The sequence below is a fragment of the Macaca mulatta genome, chromosome 20 (genome assembly GCF_049350105.2).
Source record: "Macaca mulatta isolate MMU2019108-1 chromosome 20, T2T-MMU8v2.0, whole genome shotgun sequence".
Classification (NCBI taxonomy): Eukaryota; Metazoa; Chordata; class Mammalia; order Primates; family Cercopithecidae; genus Macaca; species Macaca mulatta.
In genome coordinates this window covers 70,433,394-70,455,703 of record NC_133425.1, presented here as the reverse complement: position 1 = coordinate 70,455,703, position 22,310 = coordinate 70,433,394, and the positions used below count along the sequence as shown (strand labels likewise).

At 50.1% G+C, this 22,310-nt stretch overlaps 2 protein-coding genes across 5 annotated transcripts in view; one reads left to right on the top strand and one right to left on the bottom strand.

The window, feature by feature from the left end:
• Positions 1-14,828: 14,828 nt before the first annotated feature.
• Positions 14,829-19,734, top strand: LDHD (lactate dehydrogenase D). Of its 4 annotated transcripts, none has more exons than XM_077984701.1 (11): positions 14,829-14,963; positions 15,952-16,064; positions 16,271-16,412; positions 16,639-16,780; positions 16,924-17,083; positions 17,427-17,626; positions 17,721-17,849; positions 17,929-18,056; positions 18,689-18,779; positions 18,892-18,969; positions 19,084-19,734. In XM_077984701.1, exons 1-11 carry the CDS (start codon positions 14,892-14,894, stop codon positions 19,209-19,211), a joined length of 1,383 nt encoding a protein of 460 aa, XP_077840827.1. In that variant the 5' UTR covers positions 14,829-14,891; the 3' UTR covers positions 19,212-19,734. The 4 variants fall into 4 exon arrangements, with proteins under 4 accessions (XP_077840827.1, XP_014982113.3, XP_077840826.1 ...); XM_015126627.3 differs by having other exon boundaries at positions 18,892-19,003; XM_077984700.1 differs by having other exon boundaries at positions 17,358-17,626; positions 18,892-19,003.
• A 1,157-nt stretch (positions 19,735-20,891) lies between these two features.
• ZNRF1 (zinc and ring finger 1) overlaps positions 20,892-22,310 on the bottom strand; it is a 110,912-nt gene continuing 109,493 nt past the window's right edge. Inside the window, exon 5 of the mRNA XM_015126610.3 lies at positions 20,892-22,203. The gene's annotated coding sequence lies outside the window, so the exon portion shown is untranslated. The remainder of the gene's footprint in view (positions 22,204-22,310) is intronic.

Below are 22,310 nucleotides of genomic sequence, written 5' to 3'. Positions count from 1 at the left end.
CTTTTGAATGCTCCATAGCCACGCGTGGCCACTGGTTACCAAGTGGGAAGCTCAGATCTAGAATGGTTCCATCAGAAAGTTGTACTGGCCAGCATCTCACCTAGATCTAATAGTTCATAAGAAATACAGAGATTAGAGAAATATATTCAATACCACAAGGATGCAATCACCCGAATACAGAATATGGAAATTTCTATAGAACAAATGACCCAGCTCCATTTTTTTTTTTTTGAGACAGGGTCTCACTCTATTGCCCAGTGGCATGATCTCATCTCACTGCAAACTCTGCTTCCCAGACTCAAGCGATCCTCCCACCTTAGCCTCCCAAATAGCTGTGACTACAGGCATATGCCACCATGCCTGGCTAATTTTTTACATTTTTGGTAGATATGGGGTTTCGCTATGTTGCCCAGGCTGGTCTCAAACTTCTGACCTCAAGTGATACCCCCGCCTTGGCTTCCCAAAGGACCTCAAGTGATACCCCCACCTTGGCTTCCCAAAGCGCTGGGATAACAGGTGTGAGCCACCATGCCTGGCCAACCCAGTTTCTTTAACAAATACATGCCATGAATAAAGGAAGGGGGAAACTTGCAGATAAAAAGATTTAGGCCAGGTGCGGTGGCTCACGCCTGTAATCCCAGCACTTTGGGAGGCCGAAGCGGGCGGATCATGAGGTCAGGAGATCGAGACCATCCTGGCTAACACGGTGAAACCCCATGTCTGCTAAAAATACAAAAAATTACCTGGGTGTGGTGGCGGGCGCCTGTAGTCCCAGCTACTCAGGAGGCTGAGACAGGAGAATGGCATGAACCCGGGAGGTGGAGCTTGCAGTGAGCCGAGATCGCGGCACTCTAGCCTGGGCGATGAGCAAGACTCCATCTCAAAAAGAAAAAAAAAAAAAGATTTATGAGCCCCATCAACCAAATGCATTGTTTGGATCTTCACTGTACTAGATTTGAACTAACCAACTGTAAAACAGACATTTTTTTTTTTTTTTGAGATGGAATCTTACTCTGTCATCCCAGCTGGAGTACAATGGTGTGATCTTGGTTCACTGTAACCTCCACCTCCCGGTTCAAGTGATCCTCCCACCTCAGCCTCCCAAGTAGCTGGGACTACTTTTGCACCTGGCTAGTTTTTTGCATTTTTAGTAGAGACAGGGTTGTATAATGTCTCAAACTCCTAACCTCAGGTGACCCACCCACCTCAGCCTCTCAAAGTGCTGGGATTACAGGCGTGAGCCACTGTGCCTGGACAAAATAGACATTTTTTGAGACAATTCAGGTAAGCAATGAACTGAGGTGGACGTATAAGCTCACTCAAATGTGGCAGGGGTGAAGGACCCAGCTAGGGGTGAGAGGGGAGTGTGTACTCCTGATTTGATGGGAAGAAAAACAAAGGTAGGTAGAGCTTTGTCTCCATGATGTTAGCAACATGATGTTTCTCATTTGCTGTGGGAGGAAAATGGAGCTAGGAATTAGCTTCAAGAACAGCAGCCACATCACTCCAGGATGGTCCTGAGCTCTGCCCATGGGAGGGTGAATATGAAAGAGGTGTGAAATCTTTTCTTTCACCAACCTGGAAAACTGCTGCTCATCCTCAAATTTCCTCTTTCAGGAAGCCTGCCTGGCTTGCCCCACTGCCCTACCCCATCCCATCCTGAAAGCCTTCCCTGAGCTTCCCTGCTCATGCTCCTGAGGGTGGCCCACTCTAAGTGTGACACTGTTACTTAGACTTGTAGGGTGAGGAAGAACTGGACAGGTGGAGAGCCTAGAGAACATGCCAGACCGAGGGCACAGCGTGTGTCAAGACCAAGCCTGGCTGGAGCTTGGGGTCCAAAGGGACAGAAAGGAACGCTGGATCTGAGAGGTCAGTGAGGAGGTTGGGAGGAAGTGGGATACAGAAAAGATGGTAAATGGATATCAGGCCCTAAAAGGTGCCAGATCTATAGGGAGGTCAGCAGGGCACAGCAGGATTTTTAAGGTCACTGCAAGGGGGTTGCATTTGTTTGAGGGGCCACAGGAAGCCACTGAAGTGTTTTAGGCCATGCAATGGTCTTTATCCCTCAGTTTTCTGGACCGAAAAAAAAAAGCATCAAACTGTGAAATACTTGAAGGGATTTACTCATGTGAGTATTACAGTAGGTAGCTAGGCAGGCCTGAACAGGGCAAGAGAAGGCTTCCCCTCCACCCAACAGGAAAGTCAGGCCACCCTCGGGTGATGGTCAGGCAGTTACACTGTTTCTCTAAAGTAACAGTTGGTGGCAGCCTGCTCCAGGGAAAGGCAGTTTCCCAATAGATACAAAAACCTGAAACTGGGCCGGGCGCGGTGGCTCAAGCCTGTAATCCCAGCACTTTGGGAGGCCGAGACGGGCGGATCATAAGGTCAGGAGATCGAGACCATCCTGGCTAACACGGCGAAACCCCGTCTCTACTAAAAACACAAAAAATTAGCCGGGCGAGGTGGCAGCGCCTGTGGTCCCAGCTACTCGGGAGGCTGAGGCAGGAGAATGGCGTGAACCCGGGAGGCGGAGCTTGCAGTGAGCTGAGATCTGGCCACTGCACTCCAGCCTGGGCGACAGAGCAAGACTCCGTCTCAAAAAAAAAAAAAAAAAAAAACCTGAAACTGGTAATCAGTTTCCCATAAGCTTTCAGGAGTTGGGTGAGTGAGCTTGAGCATGCGTACTAAGAAGCAAAATGGTGGAGTTTAACTGGTATATAACCTTCTAGGAACATCCAGCTGGTAAGGGAAGAAAGCCTCAAGTGAGCATGCATACAACGCCAGTCAACACACTGCACGTTTCCCTCCCAAGCGCTAGCAGGCCACCGCTCTTGCGGACAACCCATGCCAAGAAAAGAATCAGGGGAGAAGGGCTGCAAGACCCCTAGAAGCACGCCACCATATAAAACCCCAAGTCAGGCTGGACAAGGTGGCTCACGTCTGTAATCCCAACATTTTGAGAGGCTAAGGCGGGTGCATCACCTGAAGTCAGGAGTTTGAGATTAGTTGGGCCAACATGGTGAAACCCCATTTCTACTAAAAATACAAAGCCAGGTGTGGTGGCGCACACCTGTAATCCTACTGTAAAGCTACTGGAGAGGCTGAGGCAGGATAATTGCTTGAACCCAGGAGGTGGCGGTTGCAGTGAGCCAAGCTTGCGCCACTGCACTCCAGTCTGGGCAGCAGAACGAGACTCTGCCTGAAAAACAACAAAAAACAAAAAAAATACAAGTCAAAAGGTCAAACCACACACTTGTCTTTCAAGTCGCCCCCTTGGCCCTCTTCCAAGTGTACTTTCCTTCTTTTCCCCACTCAAAAGCTTTTTAAATAAAATTTCACTCCTGCTCTAAAACTTGCCTTGGTCTCTCCTTCTGCCTTATGCTTCTGTGAACTCCAAAAATCTGAGACAGATCTCAGTTAACTTAGAAAGTTTGTTTTGCAAGGTTGAGGACACATGCCCATGACACAGCCTCAGGAGGTCTTGACGACATGTGCCCAAGGTGATCACAGCACAGTCTGTTTTTTCACATTTTAGGGAGACATGAGACATCAATCAACTTATGTCAGATAAACATTGGTTCTGTCAGGCCGGGCGCAGTGGCTCAAGCCTGTAATCCCAGCACTTTGGGAGGCCGAGACGGGCGGATCACGAGGTCGGGAGATCGAGACCATCCTGGTTAACACGGTGAAACCCCGTCTCTGCTAAAAAAAAATACAAAAAACTAGCTGGGCGAGGTGGCGGGCGCCTGTAGTCCCAGCTACTCGGGAGGCTGAGGCAGGAGAATGGCGTGAACCCGGGAGGCGGAGCTTGCAGTGAGCTGAGATCCGGCCACTGCACTCCAGCCTGGGTGACAGAGCGAGACTCCGTCTCAAAAAAAAACAACAAAAAAAAACATTGGTTCTGTCTGGAGAGGTGGGACAACTCCAAGTGGGGAAGGGGTTTCCAGGTCATAGGTAGATAAGAGACAAATGGTTGCATTCTTTTGAGGTTCTGATTAGTCTCTCCAAGAGAGGCAAAAGGATGTGCATTTACCTCAATGAGCACAGGGGTGACTTTGAATAGAACGGGAGGCAGGTTTGCCCTAAGCAGTTCCCAGCTTGACTTTGCCCTTTAGTTTAGTGATTTTGGGGGCTCAAGATATTTTCCTTCCACATTTCCCCCTTATTCTTTTTAAAAATCTTTTAGAGAAAGCATTTTAGAAGAAAATGAGTCTCTGATCTCAGGTTTCATCTGATCTCTCATGGCTAGGATGGTTTATTCCTAGACAGGTAAGTCCCCAGTTACTAGGAAAGCTCATTTTTAGAAGGTTGTGAAGTCTCATGTCCTCTGAAGAGAAAATAGGGGGAGGAAGGGACAACAACAACAACAACAAACAAAAGAACAATCCTGAAAAATTGATATAGGCCACTTACTCTGAAGTCCATACATCAGTAGACAGATACGAAAGTGGCTGGCCGGGTGCGATGGCTCACATCTGTAATCCCAGCACTTTGGGAGGCCAAAGCAGGTGGATCACCTGAGGTCGGGAGTTCGAGACCAGCCTGACCAAGATGGAGATACCCTGTCTCTACTAAAAATACAAAATTAGCCGGGCATGGTGGTGCATGCCTGTAATCCCAGCTACTTGGGAGGCTGAGGCAGGAGAATTGCTTGAACCCTGGAGGCGGAGGTTGCGACGAGCTAAGATCGTGCCATTGCACTCCAGCCTGGGCAACACAAAGAGCAAAACTCCATCTCAAAAATAAACAAACAAAAAAAGTAGCTTATGTATATAAATGTAAATAGGTTGCTGTTATTTTCTTCTGAAGTTTAAGTTGTCTAGCTTCAGTTCACAGGGCTCTATGAAAACACAACTTAGTTTTCAGTGACTCTAATCAGGAAAAATGGTGAAAAAAAGAAGGAAAAATATGAAAACATTATTTTGAAGACACATTGCCAAGAAAAATTAGAATTTGGTTCAAATGGTAGATAATAAAAATTGAAAAATATTAGGCAAGACTAGACTCTAACAATGGGTGTACTATAGTTCTTGAAACAGAACTTTCCTCTCTCCAGTTTCCTATTTTTACTAAAGACAGATCATGGTAGGATTGATCTGCTTTATTATACTTGGCCTAATTATTTGTATACACTGCAGAAAAAATAATTAACGTTTACATAGGTTTTTAAACTAGTTTTGATGGAACTCTGTCCCACAGAAGGAATCTCAGATAAGACTTTTTAATTTTTTTTAAGATGGAGTCTCACTCTGTCGCCCAGACTGGAGTGCAGTAGAGCGATCTCAGCTCACTGCAAGCTCCGCCTCCTGGGTTCATGCCATTCTCCCACCTCAGCCTCCCGAGTAGCTGGGACTACAGGCGCCCACTACCACACCCGGCTTTTTTTTTCTATTTTTTAGTACAGACGGGGTTTCACCATGTTAGCCAGGATGCTCTTGATCTCCTGACCTCATGATCCACCCGTCTTGGCCTCCCAAAGTGCTGGGATTACAGGTGTGAGCCACCGTGCCTGGCAGATAACACTTTTTAAAGCCAAACCCAGCCATGAATTTGTACCATCAAATACTGATGAGCTGGGTGAATTCTTCTCCTCTTGAGGTTCCAAGATAAACTTGGGGCTCCTGGGTCTGTCAGAAAGTGAGATTCTTTGCTTACCACAGGTCAGGAACCCTGTACACGGACTGTGTAGACAAAGGTATGAGGCCAGTTTTTCAAGGGACTTTTACTGGCTCCATAAGTGAAGTTTGATTCCTTAAAGGAAAGCACACTGTTCTGGTCAAAGCCTTGGTAAAATAACTAGTTTCTCCAATTGTGTCCTGTTACAAATGAAAATAGATTATTTTTGCACTTATGCAAATAACTATTATCATAAGTTAAGAATACTCACAAATAGTTTCCAAATTCTATAGAAACCAGGTAGAGAGAAACAAATATGCTCCAAATTTTGTTCATGAGTATACTTAACTCAATTGTTAAAAGTTGTAAATAGCTTAAAAGTTTTCTTGACTCTGAAAAACAAAACAAAGATCAGCAATGTTTTCAGCAAAAAGTTAAAAAGATTACTTCAGACTTCTATTAGTTTAGTCCCTGCAGTTAATTCCTGTTCTGCTTGATATTCATGAACATTTCAGCCCTCCATGAATCCTGAAAGTTTTTCCTTTATGCTGATGTCACAATCTCCAAAGTTATCAGAAACCTGTATTCAACAGCACCTGTCAGGCCAGGCATGGTAACTCATGCCTATAATTCCAGCACTTTGGGAGGCTGAGACCAGTGGATCTCTTGAGGCCAGGAGTTTGACACCAGCCTGGCCAACATGGCGAAACCCCATCTCTACTAAAAATACAAAAATTAGCCAGGCGTGGTGGTGCATACCTGTAGTCCTAGCTATTTGGGAGGCTGATCTCCTCATGCTTCCCTCCTCATGCTTATGCTTTTTTTCTGAGACAGAGTCTTGCTCTGTTGCCCAGGCTGGAGTTAAGAATCACTTGAACCCAGGAGGTAGAGGTTGCATTGAGCCGAGATCACGCCACTGCACTCCAGCCTGAGCAACAGAGCAAGACTCTGTCCTCACCCAAAAAAGAGCACCTGTTAAGAGTTTTTGAGTTTTACAGCTGATTGTAAAACCACCTTCTATAAAATCAGTTTTATAGCTGATTGTAAAACCAAAGAGGACCAAAACAAGACAACAATTGTCCGTGAATGACAAAAAGTTTTAGAGCAGCCATAGTCAAAGATACAATTGGCAAGGAAATCTGTTACTTCTGTAGCACACAATAATTTAACATAACAATGATAGTTATTACTGATAATGTACATTAAGTCAGATCAGAATTATAGGAGTTTCCCATAATTTTGGAACACGTACCAACAACATATTTATACAAATACAGCCCAAAGAAAACCAAACACCATTTTATGTTTGACAATGTTTCCTGTACAATTTTTAGACCAAATAAGCCAAATACATCATTTTTGGATTTTAGGGAACCTATTAATAACATTTTAAAGGAGTAGTTAGGTCAGAAAAAAGCATAATTTATAATTTGATCTTGGAAAGTTTTTTAAATATCAAATGCATAAAACACTTGATATTACAAAATAGGATTACAAGTTATTGTAAACGAATTCATTTAACTGGCCAGGTGTGGTGGCTCATGCCTATAACCCCAGCATTCTGGAAGGCCCATATATATATATTTTAGACAGAGTCTCCCTGTCGCCCAGGCTGCAGTGCAGTGGTGTAATCTCGGCTCACTGCAACCTCCATCTCCCGGGTTCAAGTGATTTTCCTGCCTCAGCCTCCTGAGTAGCTGGGACTACAGGCATGCACCACTGTGCCCAGGTAATTTTTGTATTTTTTAATAGAGATGAGGTTTCACCATGTTGGCCAGGCTGGTCTCAAACTTCTGACCTCACATGATCCCCTCGCCTTTTCCTCCCCAAGTGCTGGGATTACAGGCGTGAGCCACTGCACTTGACCCAAATATATTTTTTATTGGAAAATACCCAAATAACAAAATATCTGTTATTTAACTTTACATTCAAAATTATGAGTTTGTCTATATTTATCCTATAATATTCTATAATATTTACTAATTTTATTTTAATTATTTACCTAGATTATTTATAAAAACTGTGGTTGTCATTATTTTAAATTATGGAACTGTCATTGCAAAGTCATCACTGAGACAGTGAAAAAGATTGGATCTAAGTGACTCCATCTTGCTTCTAACCTACAAGATGTCCTTGTTCATTCCTGGGCACAGGCGAAACTAACTTTGGGAGGAACTTATAGTTTTGCTTTGAAACAAAGATGATAACAGTGCTTTTCCAAAACAAACTCTATTGCCTGTAGACTAGACTGCCTAAAGCCACAAGATGAGAAGTTATGGTAATCTTACTAAATTTAAGATGTAGCTATTTTTATTAAACCAATATTAATGTCTTATTTATTAAAGATTGTTAAACACAGTGAACCCCAAGTTTCTCTTCAAAGAATCAGTATATCAGTATATTCAGCTCTCTTATTCTTTGACTCTCCATTTTAAAGTTTAACTTCCTGGTTCTCTTTACCCCCTTGCTTCTAGTTTCAGTAAACAACTTTCCCACCACTCCTAATCAGTAGCTCACATCTGGTCACCTGCTTTGACCTCAGTCACTCTTGGTCACCTACTCTGCCCTGATTCATCCTGAGCCACCTGTTCTGTAACCGCTCTTCCTGTCAAACTACTTACCCTGTCACTCCAGCTGGTACTCCTGTTCTTTTTAAAATAGTCAATCGGAATTAGCTTAGACTGTGTGGTCCAACCCTATCCAATAGAGAAACAACACAGCACTAGGGGCTACCTGCATCAGGAATAAGAACTCCTGCCTCTCCCCTGTCCAGGTGTGCTCTCACCATTGTTTCATCTGCGAGGGGCACCCTTTCTGCAGAAAGTGAAAATTGCCTTGCTGAGAAAATTAAATTTATGTTCGAGTGCTATTTCTTTGTGGCACTGGGGAACAAGCATTTTGCATTTCTAACAAGGTTACACAAGCAAAGATCATTCTGTTTTGGGCTGCATTTATAGTTTTGTAACCCCTATGACAAATTTTGACACCATATAGTATTTGGCAGGGATAAGTATGAAACTGCTTTATTAATAAATGCAAACAAAAATGTATGCTGACAATTCTTAAGATATTTCTAGTATTACTTTACCAGTAATTTTAAGTCTAGCTTATTTATTAACAATTTTACTGAGTTACATAAACTTGAAAAAACATTTGACTAGTCTTTTTTCCTGATAAAGCATTTCATTCAAGCACTTTTATTTTCTTAAACCAGTTAATTAGAGCTCTTTTATGTATTTTCAGTAGTGAAGCATTGTGTACACAACACATAAATACATAGACGTATTAGGCATGCTGATAGAAGTACATCTTATGGATATACTCAGATTATTGATAACCTGTTTCACAACCCTAGGCAATTGTCAGCTAAATAGCCTTAAGTTTGCATAGTAATGGAAACAACTCAGGTGAAAATCAAATAGCAAAATTTACATCATAAGATACAGAGAGAAAAAGTCTGGTGGTGCTAGAGGGAGATTAAAGATGAATGCCAAATCAAACATAAAATTAAAGAAACTTGCCAGGCGTGGTGGCTCACACCTGTAATTCCAGCACTTTGGGAGGCCGAGGTGGGTGATCACAAGATCAGGAGATCGAGACCATCCTGGCTAACATGGTGAAACCTCATCTCTACTAAAAATACAAAAAGTTAGCTGGGCATGGTGGTGGGCACCTGTAGTCCCAGTTACTCGGGAGGCTGAGGCAAGAGAATGGCATGAACCTGGGAGGCGGAGCTTGCAGTGAGCCAAGATCGTGCCACTGCACTCTAGACTGGGCGACAGAGCGAGACTCCAACTCAAAAAAAAAAAAAAAAAGAAGAAGAAATTTATCATAGGATTGCCTAAGGAGACTAATTTTATTTAGATAGGGACTACCTATCTTTTAAGTGGATCTCTGAGCTCTGGGCAGAGCCCACACTGAATCCTGGGTCTCCAAAAAGGGAGAATTATTATGAGGTTAGACCATGCAATGCTTTTACAGTGCACTTTTAAAAAACAGCTTTTAAACAAAGACATTTCTAAGTGTCTAAACCATAGTCTTCCTTAAAAACCCAACGGTAGGCTGGGCATAGTGGCTCACGCCTGTAATCCCAGCACTTTGAGAGGCTGAGGCGGGTGGATCACTAGGTCAGGAGATTGAGACCATCCTGGCTAACACGGTGAAATTCCACCTCCACTAAAAATACAAAAAATTAGCCGGGCGTGGTGGCAGGCCTGTAATCCCAGCTACTCGGGAGGTTGAGGCAGGAGAATAGCGTGAACCTGGAAGGTGGAGCTTGCAGTGAGCAGAGATCGCGCCACTGCACTGCAGCCTGGGTGACAGAGTAAGACTCCATCTCAAAAAACAAACAACAACAAAAAACAAAGAAAACAAAACAAAAAAATACCCCAAGGGTAACCTCTGTTGCAATAACTATCTTAGTTTAAAAAAAAAAGCAAACGTACACAAACAGGTAACACAATACAAAAGTAAGCAGTTTAAGAGATGAGACGAACATGCCTGTTTATACTCTTGGGATTGCATAAGGAAAAACAGACTTTTCTCCCCTAAACGGAGCCTGGTGCCTTCCCTGTTTTCTTTAAGGAACCCCTTGCTATCATAAACTATTTTAGGTCCCTCATGCAGCAGAGGGTGCAAGAGAAAGGAGAGGCAGCAGAAGTAAATGAAGAAAACAGAATTCAGTCAACTCAGAAGAAAAAAACTTTTGCTCAAAAAAAAAGATCCTTGGAGAAAAACAAAAACATGAAGAAGGCCTTTTAAATACGCACATACAAGCGCACACACACGTGCATGTTCACCTTGGATGTTAGTTTTTAATTAAGCTGACTTTTAATCATTGAGCTCCTTAAAATCTCATTACCATATTTCAGCTAGTGTGTCCAGAATTGGTGGATTCTTGGTCTTGCTGACTTCAAGAATGACGGGGGTTCGGGCATGGGGGGCTGCAGGTCCTGAGCCCTGCCCCGCGGGGAGGCGGCTGAGGCTCAGGGAGCATTCGAGCACTGTGCATGCGGGCAGGCAGCGCTGAGGGACCCGGCGCAACCTCCTCAGCTGCTGGCCTGGGTGCTAAGCTCCTCACTGCCCTGGGCCGGCCCCTCCACGTGCGGGCCCGCGGAGCCCACGCGCCACCGGAACTCACGCTGGCCCACCGGCGCTGCCGCAGCCCATGTTGCCGCCGGCGCCTCTTCCTCCACACCTCCCGGCAAGCAGAGGCAGGCGGCTGCAGCCTCCGCCAGCCCAGAGAGGGGCTCCCACAGTGCGGTGGCAGGCTAAAGGGCTCCCCAAGCACAGCCAGAGTGGGGGCTGAGGCCGAGGAGGCACCGAGAGCGAGGGCTGCTCTCACTAGGACAAATTGCTGCTATTTCAGAAATACAGCCATTGCTCTTTCAGTTTGGCCTGGCTAGCAAAAAGGTGGCCTTGTTACGTAAGTAAAGCCCCTTAGTAGTCAAAATAAAAAATCTTTCCTCTTTTTTTTCCTTTTGCTGGCCGTTTTTCACCCCCATCGCATCATCTTGTGTGTGTGTGTGTGTGTGTGTGTGTGTGTGTGTGAATTTAGCCACCTCAGAGGCCTCTTTCCCCATAATTTGGAACTTCCTTTGGATTTGATAAATTCAGATAGAGTTGATCAAACCCAATGGGAAAAAGACTGAAAGAACAACAAAAAGAGAAACAACAACACAACAGTTAAGCAAAACAAATGATCACACAATTTATATGATTACTGAGCTCTCTAGTGGTCAGGAGAAATTAAGAACAGCTGGTTGTAATCTTAACTTTAGCCAAGACAAACCCCAATTCAGTTACTTACCTAGGGATGGCTTTCAGGCTGAAGACTGCTCTCTACCGTCCTAGAAGCAGGGAAAAAACCTCATCTTCCCTGTTAGATGCAAGCTCAAACACCATAAAGGAGTTACCTGCCTTCCATCGTCATGGAAGCAGGAAAAACTTGCCTTCCTTGTGTTAGAAGCAAGTAAAACCCCAAAGGGAAAAAAAAAAAAAAGGAGTTGTACTGTAAAATGAACTTTAGATCTTGACCAGATTTTGAGAGATAAGGTATTCTCTGGAGGGGGTGCTTCCGGGTCTCAGCAAGTTGTCTTACTGGTTTGAGCCATAAAGATAGCTCAAGCTGGTACCAAGCACTGATAGGGGCGTCTCCAGTCAGAATTCTTCCGTGGTTACCAAAATATGAACCCCCAAAATCTGACAAAGGTCTCAGTTAATTTAGAAAGTTTATTTTGCCAATGTTGATGTTGTGATAAAGCCTCAGGAGACCCCAATGACATGTCCCCAAGGTGGTCAGACCACAGTTTAGTTTTTTTTTTTTTTTTGAGATGGAGTCTCGCTCTTTCACCCAGGCTGGAGTGCAGTGGTGTGATCTGGCCTCACTGCAAGCTCTGCCTCCCGTGTTCATGCCATTCTCTTGCCTCAGCCTACCAAGTAGCTGGGACCACAGGTGCCCGCCACCACGCCCGGCTAATTTTTTGTATTTTTAGTAGAGACGGGGTTTCGCCATGTTAGCCAGGATGGTCTCGATCTCCTGACCTCGTGATCTGCCCACCCAGGCCTCCCAAAGTGCTAGGATTACAGGCATGAGCCACGGCACCCGGCCAGCAAAGTTTAGTTTTATACATTTTGAGGAGACATGAGACATCAATCAACATATGTAAGATGAATATTGTTTGGGTCTGGAAAGACGGGGAGGGGGCTTCCCGGTCATAGGTAGATAGGAGACAAATGTTTGCATTCTTTTGAGTTTCTGATTAGTCTCTCCAAAGGAGGCAGTCAGATATGCATTTAGCTGAGTGATCAGAGGGGTGACTTTGAAAGAATGGGAGGCAGGTTTGCCTTGAGCAGTTCCCAGCTTGACTTTTCCCTTTAGCTTAGTAATTTTGGGGGCTCAAGATATTTTCGTTTCAGAACTCTTCAGTAGAATTCTTTCTTCTGACAAGGCAAGCATTGAGGTTTCTGTAGACCTGTATGGATTTGCCACCACTAACATGAAGACCATGACCTGTGACACATTCCCTGAAGGTCCTGAGAACATGTATCCAAGAGAGTCGAGTTATAGTTGCTTTTATACAGTTTAGGGAGACATCAGACACTAATCAATATGAGCAAGGTATGCGTTGGTTCCTTCCGATGGAGGGAGGAGCTTACAGATCATAGGTGAATTCAAAGACTTTTCTGATTGGCGCTGGGCACGGTTCATACCTGTAGTCCCAGCACTTTGGGGAGCCAAGGCGGGTGGATCACTTGAGGTCAGGAGTTCGAGACCAGCCTGGACCAACATGGTGAAACCCTGTCTCTACTAAAAATACAAAAATTAGCTGGGCATGGTGACATACCTGTAATCCCAGCTACTTGGGAGGCTGAGGCATGAGAACAACTTGAACCCAGGAGATGGAGGTTGTAGTGAGCTGAGATCATGCCACTGCCTGAGCAACAGAGTGAGACTCTGTCTCAAAAAAAAAAAAAAAATTTTTTTTCTGATTTTCAATTGGTTGAAAGAATTATTATCCATCAAGCCTGTAATCCCAGCACTTTGGGAGGCCAAGACGAGCGGATCACGAGGTCAGGAGATCGAGACCATCCTGGCTAACACAGTGAAACCCCGTCTCTACTAAAAAATACAAAAAACTAGCCGGGCAAGGTGGCGGGCGCCTGTAGTCCCAGCTACTCGGGAGGCTGAGGCACGAGAATGGTGGGAACCCAGGAGGCGGAGCTTGCAGTGAGCTGAGATCCGGCCACTGCACTCCAGCCTGGGTGACACAGTGAGACTCCGTCTCAAAAAAAAAAAAGAAAAAAAAAAAAAAGAATTATTATCCAAAGACTTGGAATCTTGGTATACAACAAAAAAATTTTTTTAATTAAAAAATTTTAAAAAGACAACCTGGAATCAATAGAAAGAAGCATCTGGGTTAAGATAAGGAGTTGTGGAGACCAAGGTTCTTTTTTTTTTTGAGGCGGAGTCTCACTCTGTCACCAGGCTGGAGTGCTGTGGCACCATCTCGGCTCACCGCAACCTCCGCCTCCTAGGTTCAAGCGATTCCCCTGCCTCAGCCTCCCAAGTAGCTGGGATTACAGGCGTGTACCACCATGCCCAGCTAATTTTTGTATTTTTAGTAGAGATGGGGTTTCACAATGTTGGCCAAGATGGTCTCTATCACTTGACCTCGTGATCCTTCCACTTTGGTCTCTGAAAGTGCTGGCATTACAGATGTGAGCCACCGCGCCCGGCCCAAGGTTCTTATTATGTAACATAGATGGTAAATGTCTAAGGCCTTAAAAGGTGCCAGACTCTTAGTTAAATCTCCCTTAGATCAGGATAAAACCTGGAAAGAGGCTGGGCGCTCAGTGGCTCATGTCTGTAATCTCAGCACTTTGGGAGGCCGAGGCAGGTGGATCACGAGGTCAGGAGTTCAAGACCAGCCTGGCCAAGATGGTGAAACCCCATCTCTACTAAAAATACAAAAATTATCTGGGCACAGTGGCAGGCACCTGTAATCCCAGCTACTTGGGAGGCTGAGGCAGGAGAATTGCTTGAACCCAGGGGCTGGAGGTTGCCGCACGTCACTGCACTCCAGCCTGGGCAACAGAGTGAGACTCCATCAAAAAAAAAAAAAAAAAAAATTCCTGGCAGGGGGAGGGGCTTCTCTACAGATTCTAGATTTTCCCCACAAAAGACAGCTTTTTGGAGCTATTTTTAAAAATACCAAAGGAATAGATATTGGGGGTAAAAGACATCAATTTCTTTCAGGGCCTGCTATCTGTCAGGTGATGCTAGAGTCAGGTTGGAATCTGGTATCTTATTGCTACAAAGAGTGTTTTGTGTCTGAAGATCAGAATGCCTTAAGATCTCTGTTTTAGTGTTAATGCTAGTCAGTTGTGTCTGAATTCTAAAGGGAGGAGGGGGATAATGAGGCATGTCCTAAACCCCTTCCCATCACAGCCTGAATTAATTTTTCAGGTTTACTTTGGAATGCCCTTGGCTGAGACGAAAGTCCATTCGGTCGGTTGGGAGGCTTAGAATTTTATTTTTGCCTTACAGTTTCCCTAAACGTCCAGTGAACCTCACTTCTCCTTTAGAAGTGTCATCCCTGGCGCCCACGAAAATGTCTGCAAGATCTGCAAGGGCCACCTTAAAGCCCATGCCACCTTAAGCAGGCCCCACCCCCGGCCTAGCCAATGGGCTGACAGCAGCCGCAGCTGCTGCCACAGTAGCTGACTGGTCACCCTGCCACCCAGCGCTCACACCCTCTGGCAGGTGCCTGGCTATGGCCCGACTGCTCCGGGCTGCAACCTGGGGGCTGTTCCCCTGGAGGGGCTACTGCTCCCAGAAGGCAAAGGTACCGGGAGAGAAGAGAAGTCCCCTGGAGGGATGAGGTGGGGAGCGGGGAACAGGGGGTTCTGATCCCAAGTTTCCTGGGCTCTGTGATGCCCCAGCACCAAGTGACCTGACCTTGGGCAAAAGGGCACTGGGCTTACCCTGTGGCAAGTGTGGGTGTAGAGTGAGTGTAGAGATCAGCTGAGTCCCCACTGCTACCATGAGTGGGGCTGGGGGAGTCAAATGGATGCCCCTGGGTGGCTCTGGAATAAAACACACCTGTGGAAGAAGGCCCTGGAGGAAAGGATCTAGGTTCCAGGCCAGGCTCTGTCCTTAACTTGGCCTCCATTTCTCATCTGTAAAATGGGAAGAAACTGCTCCCCTCCCCAGCCCCCCATGAAGGGCTCCAGAAGCCCCAGCCAGGGCAGAGTGGGGAGGGGGCAGTGAAAGCTTTTCCTCCCTGTCATTCCCTTATCAAGCTCTGAGTCGCCTGTGGCGGGGGTGGTGCTTGGTTGGCCCTGGAGAAAGGAGGAAGTGAGGGACCTTTTCAGTTGGCTCAGGCTGGGCTGGCTATTGAAGGAACACTGCTGATAGCCTTTTTGGAGAGCGAATTCTGGTTTTGTATTTGGATGGCCGGGCGCCTTGGCTCATGCCTGTAACCCCAGCGCTTTGGGAGGCCGAGGCAGGTGGATCGCTTGAGCCCAGGAGTTTGAAATCATCCTGGGCAACATAGTAAGACCCTGTTTTTATTAAAAAAGAAAACATTAAAAAAAATTCTGGTAGCGTTTTTTTTCTGAGGGGCAACTTTGACCCCAATGGCTGTGTTTGGAAAAGAGGCATTTCTGGAGAGTGGGTTTGTTTAAAGAGGGCCTACCTGGCAAGGATGTTGTCAGCCGGGGGTCGGCAGGGGAAGCTCACTCCAGCCCCCAGCCCTCCACGCTGACACTGGGGCAGGGCTGTGGCCCCAGGTGTCTTTCGGGGGACCCTGGCAGTGTGTTTCTCCCCTGCAGGGCGAGCTCTGCAGGGACTTCGTAGAGGCTCTGAAGGCCGTGGTGGGCGGCTCCCACGTGTCCACTGCCACGGTGGTCCGAGAGCAGCACGGGCGCGATGAGTCGGTGCACAGGTATGGGAGGGCTCGCAGACCCCTCCCATCTTCTGGATTCAACCCCAGCTGAGAGCGAGGGTCCTGGATTGCGTTCCCCCTCACTCACCTGTTTTGGGGTGCTCTGGCATGTTTTCTGCCCCTCGTTCGCTGTAGCCTCAGGCCCTGCAACACCTCGGGACCAGAGGGTGCCACGCCCCCGTAAATCACTGAGGGTCTGGTTCTAGGTGCGAACCTCCCGATGCTGTGGTGTGGCCCCAGAACGTGGAGCAGGTCAGCCGGCTGGCAGCCCTGTGCTACCGCCAAGGTGTGCCCATTATCCCATTCGGCACCGGCACCGGGCTTGAGGGTGGCGTCTGCGCTGTGCAGGTACCGTGTGGCTCCCCTGCCCGCCTCGGGGCTGGTCCCCCACCTTGGCACACCTGTGGCTGCCTCCCCCGCCGCACACAGCTCCTTGGGTCTGCGCCCGCCCGCGGGCTGCCCGCTTCTGGGGGTCTGGCCTGGCTGCTGGGGGGACACCCGCGGGCTGTGACCCGGGGACGTGGCCAGGTCAGAGACCTAGATATGCAGTGGTCTCAGCACCCGCTCCCACCAGGGCGGCGTCTGCATTAACCTGACGCATATGGACCGAATCCTGGAGCTGAACCTGGAGGACTTCTCCGTGGTGGTGGAGCCGGGCGTCACCCGCAAAGCTCTCAACCTCCACCTGCGGGATAGCGGCCTCTGGTTTCCCGTGGGTAGGACTCGCGAACCTTTCCTGGGGCCCTGAGGGCACGTTGGGAGCAGGGTTGTGTCTGGGGCTCAGGGGACCTTCCTCCCCCAGCCCGAGGGAAAGGACCTCCCGTTCTGAGGCTGCCTTCTCCTGTACGCCGCCCTCCAGACCCAGGTGCGGACGCCTCTCTCTGTGGCATGGCGGCCACCGGGGCGTCGGGCACCAACGCGGTCCGCTACGGCACCATGCGGGACAACGTGCTCAACCTGGAGGTGGTGCTGCCCGACGGGCGGCTGCTGCACACGGCGGGCCAAGGCCGGCATTTCCGGTGAGTGCCCTCTGCGGGGGCCCTGGCCCTGGGCACTGCTGGGGGGCTGCCCGGGCTGTGAAAGACACCTCCTGCCGGCCTCCTGGTTTGGCAGGCTAGGCTTCCCCAGGCTCTGAAGCCCTGTCACTTGGGCCAAAGTGGATGGGAACAGGGTTTGCTCTCCCTGCGTGAGGCCGATTTGCTTTGTGGAGCAGAAAGAATTGGGCCAGGGAATCTGGGCCCGAGGGAGGCCAGCCCAGACCTCAGTGCCTGGGGTCGGTGTCCTGGGTTCCAGCTTGGGCTTCTGGTCAGAAATCCCTCATCACACAGCCTGGTACTCACCTTGCGTGTCCCTGGGACCTAGGAAGAGTGCAGCCGGCTACAACCTCACTGGGCTGTTCGTGGGCTCTGAGGGGACGCTGGGCCTCATCACAGCCACCACCCTGCGCCTGCACCCTGTCCCTGAGGCCATAGTGGCCGCCACGTGTGCGTTCCCCAGTGTCCAGGCTGCTGTGGACAGCACTGTACACATCCTCCAGGCTGCAGTGCCCGTAGCCCGCATTGGTGAGCTGAGGACGGGGCAGTCAGGGTGGGCTCCCTGGAAGAGGCCCCCTGGGAAGGCCAGGACTCACCTGGCCTGCCCTCTCCCTGGATCCAGAGTTCCTGGATGAAGTCATGATGGATGCCTGCAACAGGTACAGCAAGCTGAACTGCTCAGTGGCACCCACACTCTTCCTGGAGTTCCATGGCTCCCAGCAGGCACTGGAGGAGCAGCTGCAACGCACAGGTATGCTGGGGTGGAGTGGGGCAGCAGGGTGGGCTGCCTCAGCGACAGCCGGGTGTCAGCCTCCCTACCCCAACTGCAGAGGAGATAGTCCAGCAGAACGGAGCCTCTGACTTCTCCTGGGCCAAGGCGGCCGAGGAGCGCAGCCAGCTTTGGACAGCACGGCACAATGCCTGGTACGCAGCCCTGGCCATGCGGCCAGGCTGCAAGGTGAGCTGGGACTGGGGTGCAGATGGGGCCCACAGCTCAGCCCACAAACCCTTTCCTCAGCCCACCACTCTACTGCACAGAGCAACAGTCCGAGCCTCAACAAGGGGGCTGGGCCTGGCTGAGCAGGTGCTAGAACCGGGGGCTGCAGGTCGCCCCACCCAGCTGTTCAGATACTGTCTACAGGGAAAGCACAGTTGTCTGCTAAGCCCTCAAAAGCCCTTCCTGTGAGCCAGGTCGTGGGAACGGTGTAGTGCTCTTGGGAGTTGTAAACGGAAGGAAGGCTTCGTGGAGGAAGAGATGATAGAGAGGGGGATGTTAGCCTAACCTGGGGAAGGGGAATCTGGGCTCCAGGCAGCTGTGCAAAGGCTTAGCAGCCTGGAGCTTGGCGGTGGGAGCCACAGGGGAGTGGGAACAGCCTCTACCGGGAGGTGTGGCAAGCACGCCTGGGCCATTTGTCTCCTGTGTTGTGCTGGGGGGAGGTGAGGGCTGAGGCCTAGAGAAGAGCAGGATTATTTCCTTGTGCGAGGCCAAGAGCTGAAGCCCAGTGCCCCCAGACCTGTCCTCAGCTTTGACCACGGTGACCCCATACCCCCAGGCAGGCAGGGGTAACTCACAGGCCTCCCTCTGACCAGGGCTACTCCACGGACGTGTGTGTGCCCATCTCCCGGCTGCCGGAGATCCTGGTGCAGACCAAGGAGGATCTGAACGCCTCGGGACTCACAGGTTCTGCCCACCCTGCTGCTGGGGAGAGGTGGGGGGGTGTCGGGGCTGACCAGAGCCTGGGGCAGCAGGAGGCAAGAGGGAGGGTGAACAGTTCTGTCCTCTGGGCCTCCAGGAAGCATTGTCGGGCATGTGGGTGACGGCAACTTCCACTGCATCCTGCTGGTCAACCCTGATGACGCTGAGGAACTGGGTAGGGTCAAGGCTTTTGCAGAACAGCTGGGCAGGTAGGAGCAAAGTCAGGGAGGGGAATAGCTGAGGGCAGAGGGAAGGGGGCCCCATGAGGATGTCTCCTTCCCGCCCCCAGGCGGGCACTGGCCCTCCACGGAACGTGCACGGGGGAGCATGGCATCGGACTGGGCAAGCGGCAGCTGCTGCGGGAGGAGGTGGGCGCCGTGGGCGTGGAGACCATGCGGCAGCTCAAGGCTGTGCTAGACCCTCAAGGCCTCATGAACCCGGGCAAAGTGCTGTGAGGGGCTCTGAGCACTTAGCCCACAAGTTCCAAGACTACGGAGCCCCTGCTCTGGAACTTTTCTTCATGCCACGGCCCCTGCAAGGGAATAGACAGTAGCTGACGCAGTCTTGCTGCCAGTGAGTCCACTGTATCTGGGCCCAAGGTCAGAGCGCCCAGAGAGAAGCCTGAGCACCGTGCTACTCCCCGTCCTTCTGGCTGGCTCCAGGAGCCTTTGGTTCAGTAAACGACCCTGGGTGGTTCCCAGCAAAGCTGCTTCCTCTCTGCTTCTACGCATCCTGTCCTGGCTGGAAGAGACCATCTGGGTCCACTCAAGACTCTGATGACACTCCTCCCCTGAGGCCTCCCACTGCTGGGGTCCCAGGACCCTTCCCTCTTCACCTGGTGACAGGCACTCCTTTCCTGGTATGGGACGTGAGCTCCCGTGCCATGCTGGTAGGTCTTCTCCTTGGAGCCTCCCCCAATAAATCTGGAATAAACCTGAAACCCACCTGCAGCGACCTGGAAGTCAGCAGGCAGCACTTCCTCCCCTCCCGCTCCAGGTTCTCTGTCCTTTGGCTAGTGACCCCTTTGTTTTGGGGCTGTCCTCTGACTTGTTATAGCCTGAGGAGGGGGGCGGTGCTTAGGGTTCGGAAAGGAACCCAGGTCCCTGTCCCAGCTACTCGGCCTCAGGCCTGAGGACCTGCCCACGGCATGTCACTTGGATGGACTCTCCAACTGGACCTGAACCAGGCCTCTGAACACACTGAATGTGTTCCTCAGCAGCTGCCACGTCTTCAGAAACAGAGATGAAACTATTTTTGCACCCACCTCTTCATGGGGTTATGTATCGTACCACCAGCTGTTTTGCCCTCAAGGTCTGTCCACCGGAGGCCCTGTCTTGGGCCAGAGCCTCAGTCTTTAGTCTTGAGATGTTGGCAGTTGTTCCCCCTAAGCCCACAGGAGGGCGCCCGACATCATGAAGCTCAGATACGCGGCATCTGCTCCAGGCAGCTGCGGCTCAGGACTCACTTCTGCCCCGGGCCTGCAGCTCTCAGCCCTGGGCAAACCTCCTCCTAGGGTCAGGGAAGGCCTGGCAGCCCAGAAGCCAAGCTAAGTCCTCCACCCCCGCAGATCCCAGGAACCTGTAGTGCTGTCTCATCTTCCAGGCCCCTCTAGTCTTCGGTCCCTTTTGGAAAGGGGCATGCCACACCCCATGCCCTCCCTGGCCTCCGCCCCTCTCCTCCTCCCATTAGCTGTTCAGTGCTCAGGCAGGCTGCTAGGCCTTAGGCAGAGGCAGCTGCAGTGAGACGCCTCAGTCCAACTTCACTTCTCGGAACCCCCCCGCTCCATGCTAACACTGGGCTCCCGCCGACAGCGGTGACACCGACCTGAGCCTGGAGGCCACTCTGTGACGTTTCTGTCCCGTGCTGCCCTGGTGGGGAGCAGAGACCGTGCCAAGGGCTGATTGGTGACAAATCTCAGCCCTCTCCCCAAACCACCCCAGCACACGTGTGCTCATCACCGAGACAGCCCTCTCGCCCCTCCCCTTCCAGCCAGCCAGCCAGTCACCCACTCCTCCAGGTGGGAATCCTGCAGCAGCTGGATAGGACTCTTCTTTGATGCGCCCTCCAGCGCCTGGCAACTAGGAGGCGCTCAGCAAATGACCGTTTCCCACAATCTTTTATTAAGAAAAATTCCAAACATACAGAAAAGTTGAAAGAACAAGTACACTGTTCACTGAAATACCAGCCACTGCAGATTCAACAATGAACATTTTGGCCTTATTTGCTTTGTGTATTTTGGGGGGAACCATTTGGAATTAAACTACACATTTCTTGAAGACATTCACCTATATAATTCAGCATCTATCTCCTAAGAATGAGGACATTTTCCCATGAACTTCAGTACCTTTAAATGGCTGTTAGAGGAATGGTTGGTCTTTGTGAGGGGCTCATATCTAGGAACCTCATCAAAGTGTGCTAGGCCCTTAGCAGAGTGGGTAGAACCTGCTCGCCGGCTCCCTCACGTTCTCTCCCATCCCAGAAAGGCAGAGCAGGGGCAACACAGGATTCTGGAGAGCTGTCCGGACAGAGGATCACAAACATGAGCTCCACCTGGCAAGCTCAGACAGCCCCAATCCCACCCCCACACCAAAAGCAGGCAACCTGGGTCTCGAATCAGAGGACCCCGCAGCCGGCAGAGGGCTGCAGCGTGCCAGGTAGGACTGAAGTCGCTGGGGGTGGGGATGAGCACCAGCCCCTGGAGCCTGGAATAGCACCCGGCGTGGGCTACAGCCCTGCCCCACCCAACTCACAGCTGCTCGGCTCACCCGTGGCACTGCCAAAGCAGCAGGCTTAAGCCGCGAAGGTGGGCACATGGAAGCCTCCGTTTCCCGATCCAGGGCTCAGGCAAGGAGATCTCCTTCAGGGCTGGGCCCTGCCTTGCCAGCTTTGCTGGTGGAATTAAATATAGCACAGGGAGACACAGTTGCCAGGCAGAAGCAGGAGGTGCTGTGAATAGAACAGTGCCCTTTGTGGTGACAAAGCTATGGGGAGCCTGCTGTGCATGTGCCAGGACCTGCAGGGCAGCTCCCCCGGCCCCCACAGGGACCTCTGAGCTGCATGGTTTTGTCCCCACTTCACATGTGAAAAATCTGAAGTTCAGATGAAGTCGTTTCCCCAAGATCATTCTGCCAAGTAGGAGAGCCTGAATGCACAGTCTAGAGCCCACGTTCCTGCCGTCGACTCACAACAGCCCCAAGGTCTTCACCCCAGACGGGTCCCGCGCTGAGGCCCAGGCTCTGAACCACCGAGTCGTCTTTAGTGTTTCTCCGCTGGCCCTGGCTCACGTTTGCCCACTGGCCTGTTGTGAATGCCCTTGCACACAGTAGGTGCCTCTGGAAGCATCTGATGGAGGGTGACTGCGGAGCCAGGGGCTGTGGCAGCAGGGGGGTGGTCCAGACATCAGGCGGGCCTGAGAAGGGTCAGAGCAGAGAGGCGGTGGAGTCATCTCCCTCCACAGCTTTCCTTCGCTGGCTCTGCAGGAGGCTCTGGAACGCTGCTCCGGGAGCCCGCGGGGCA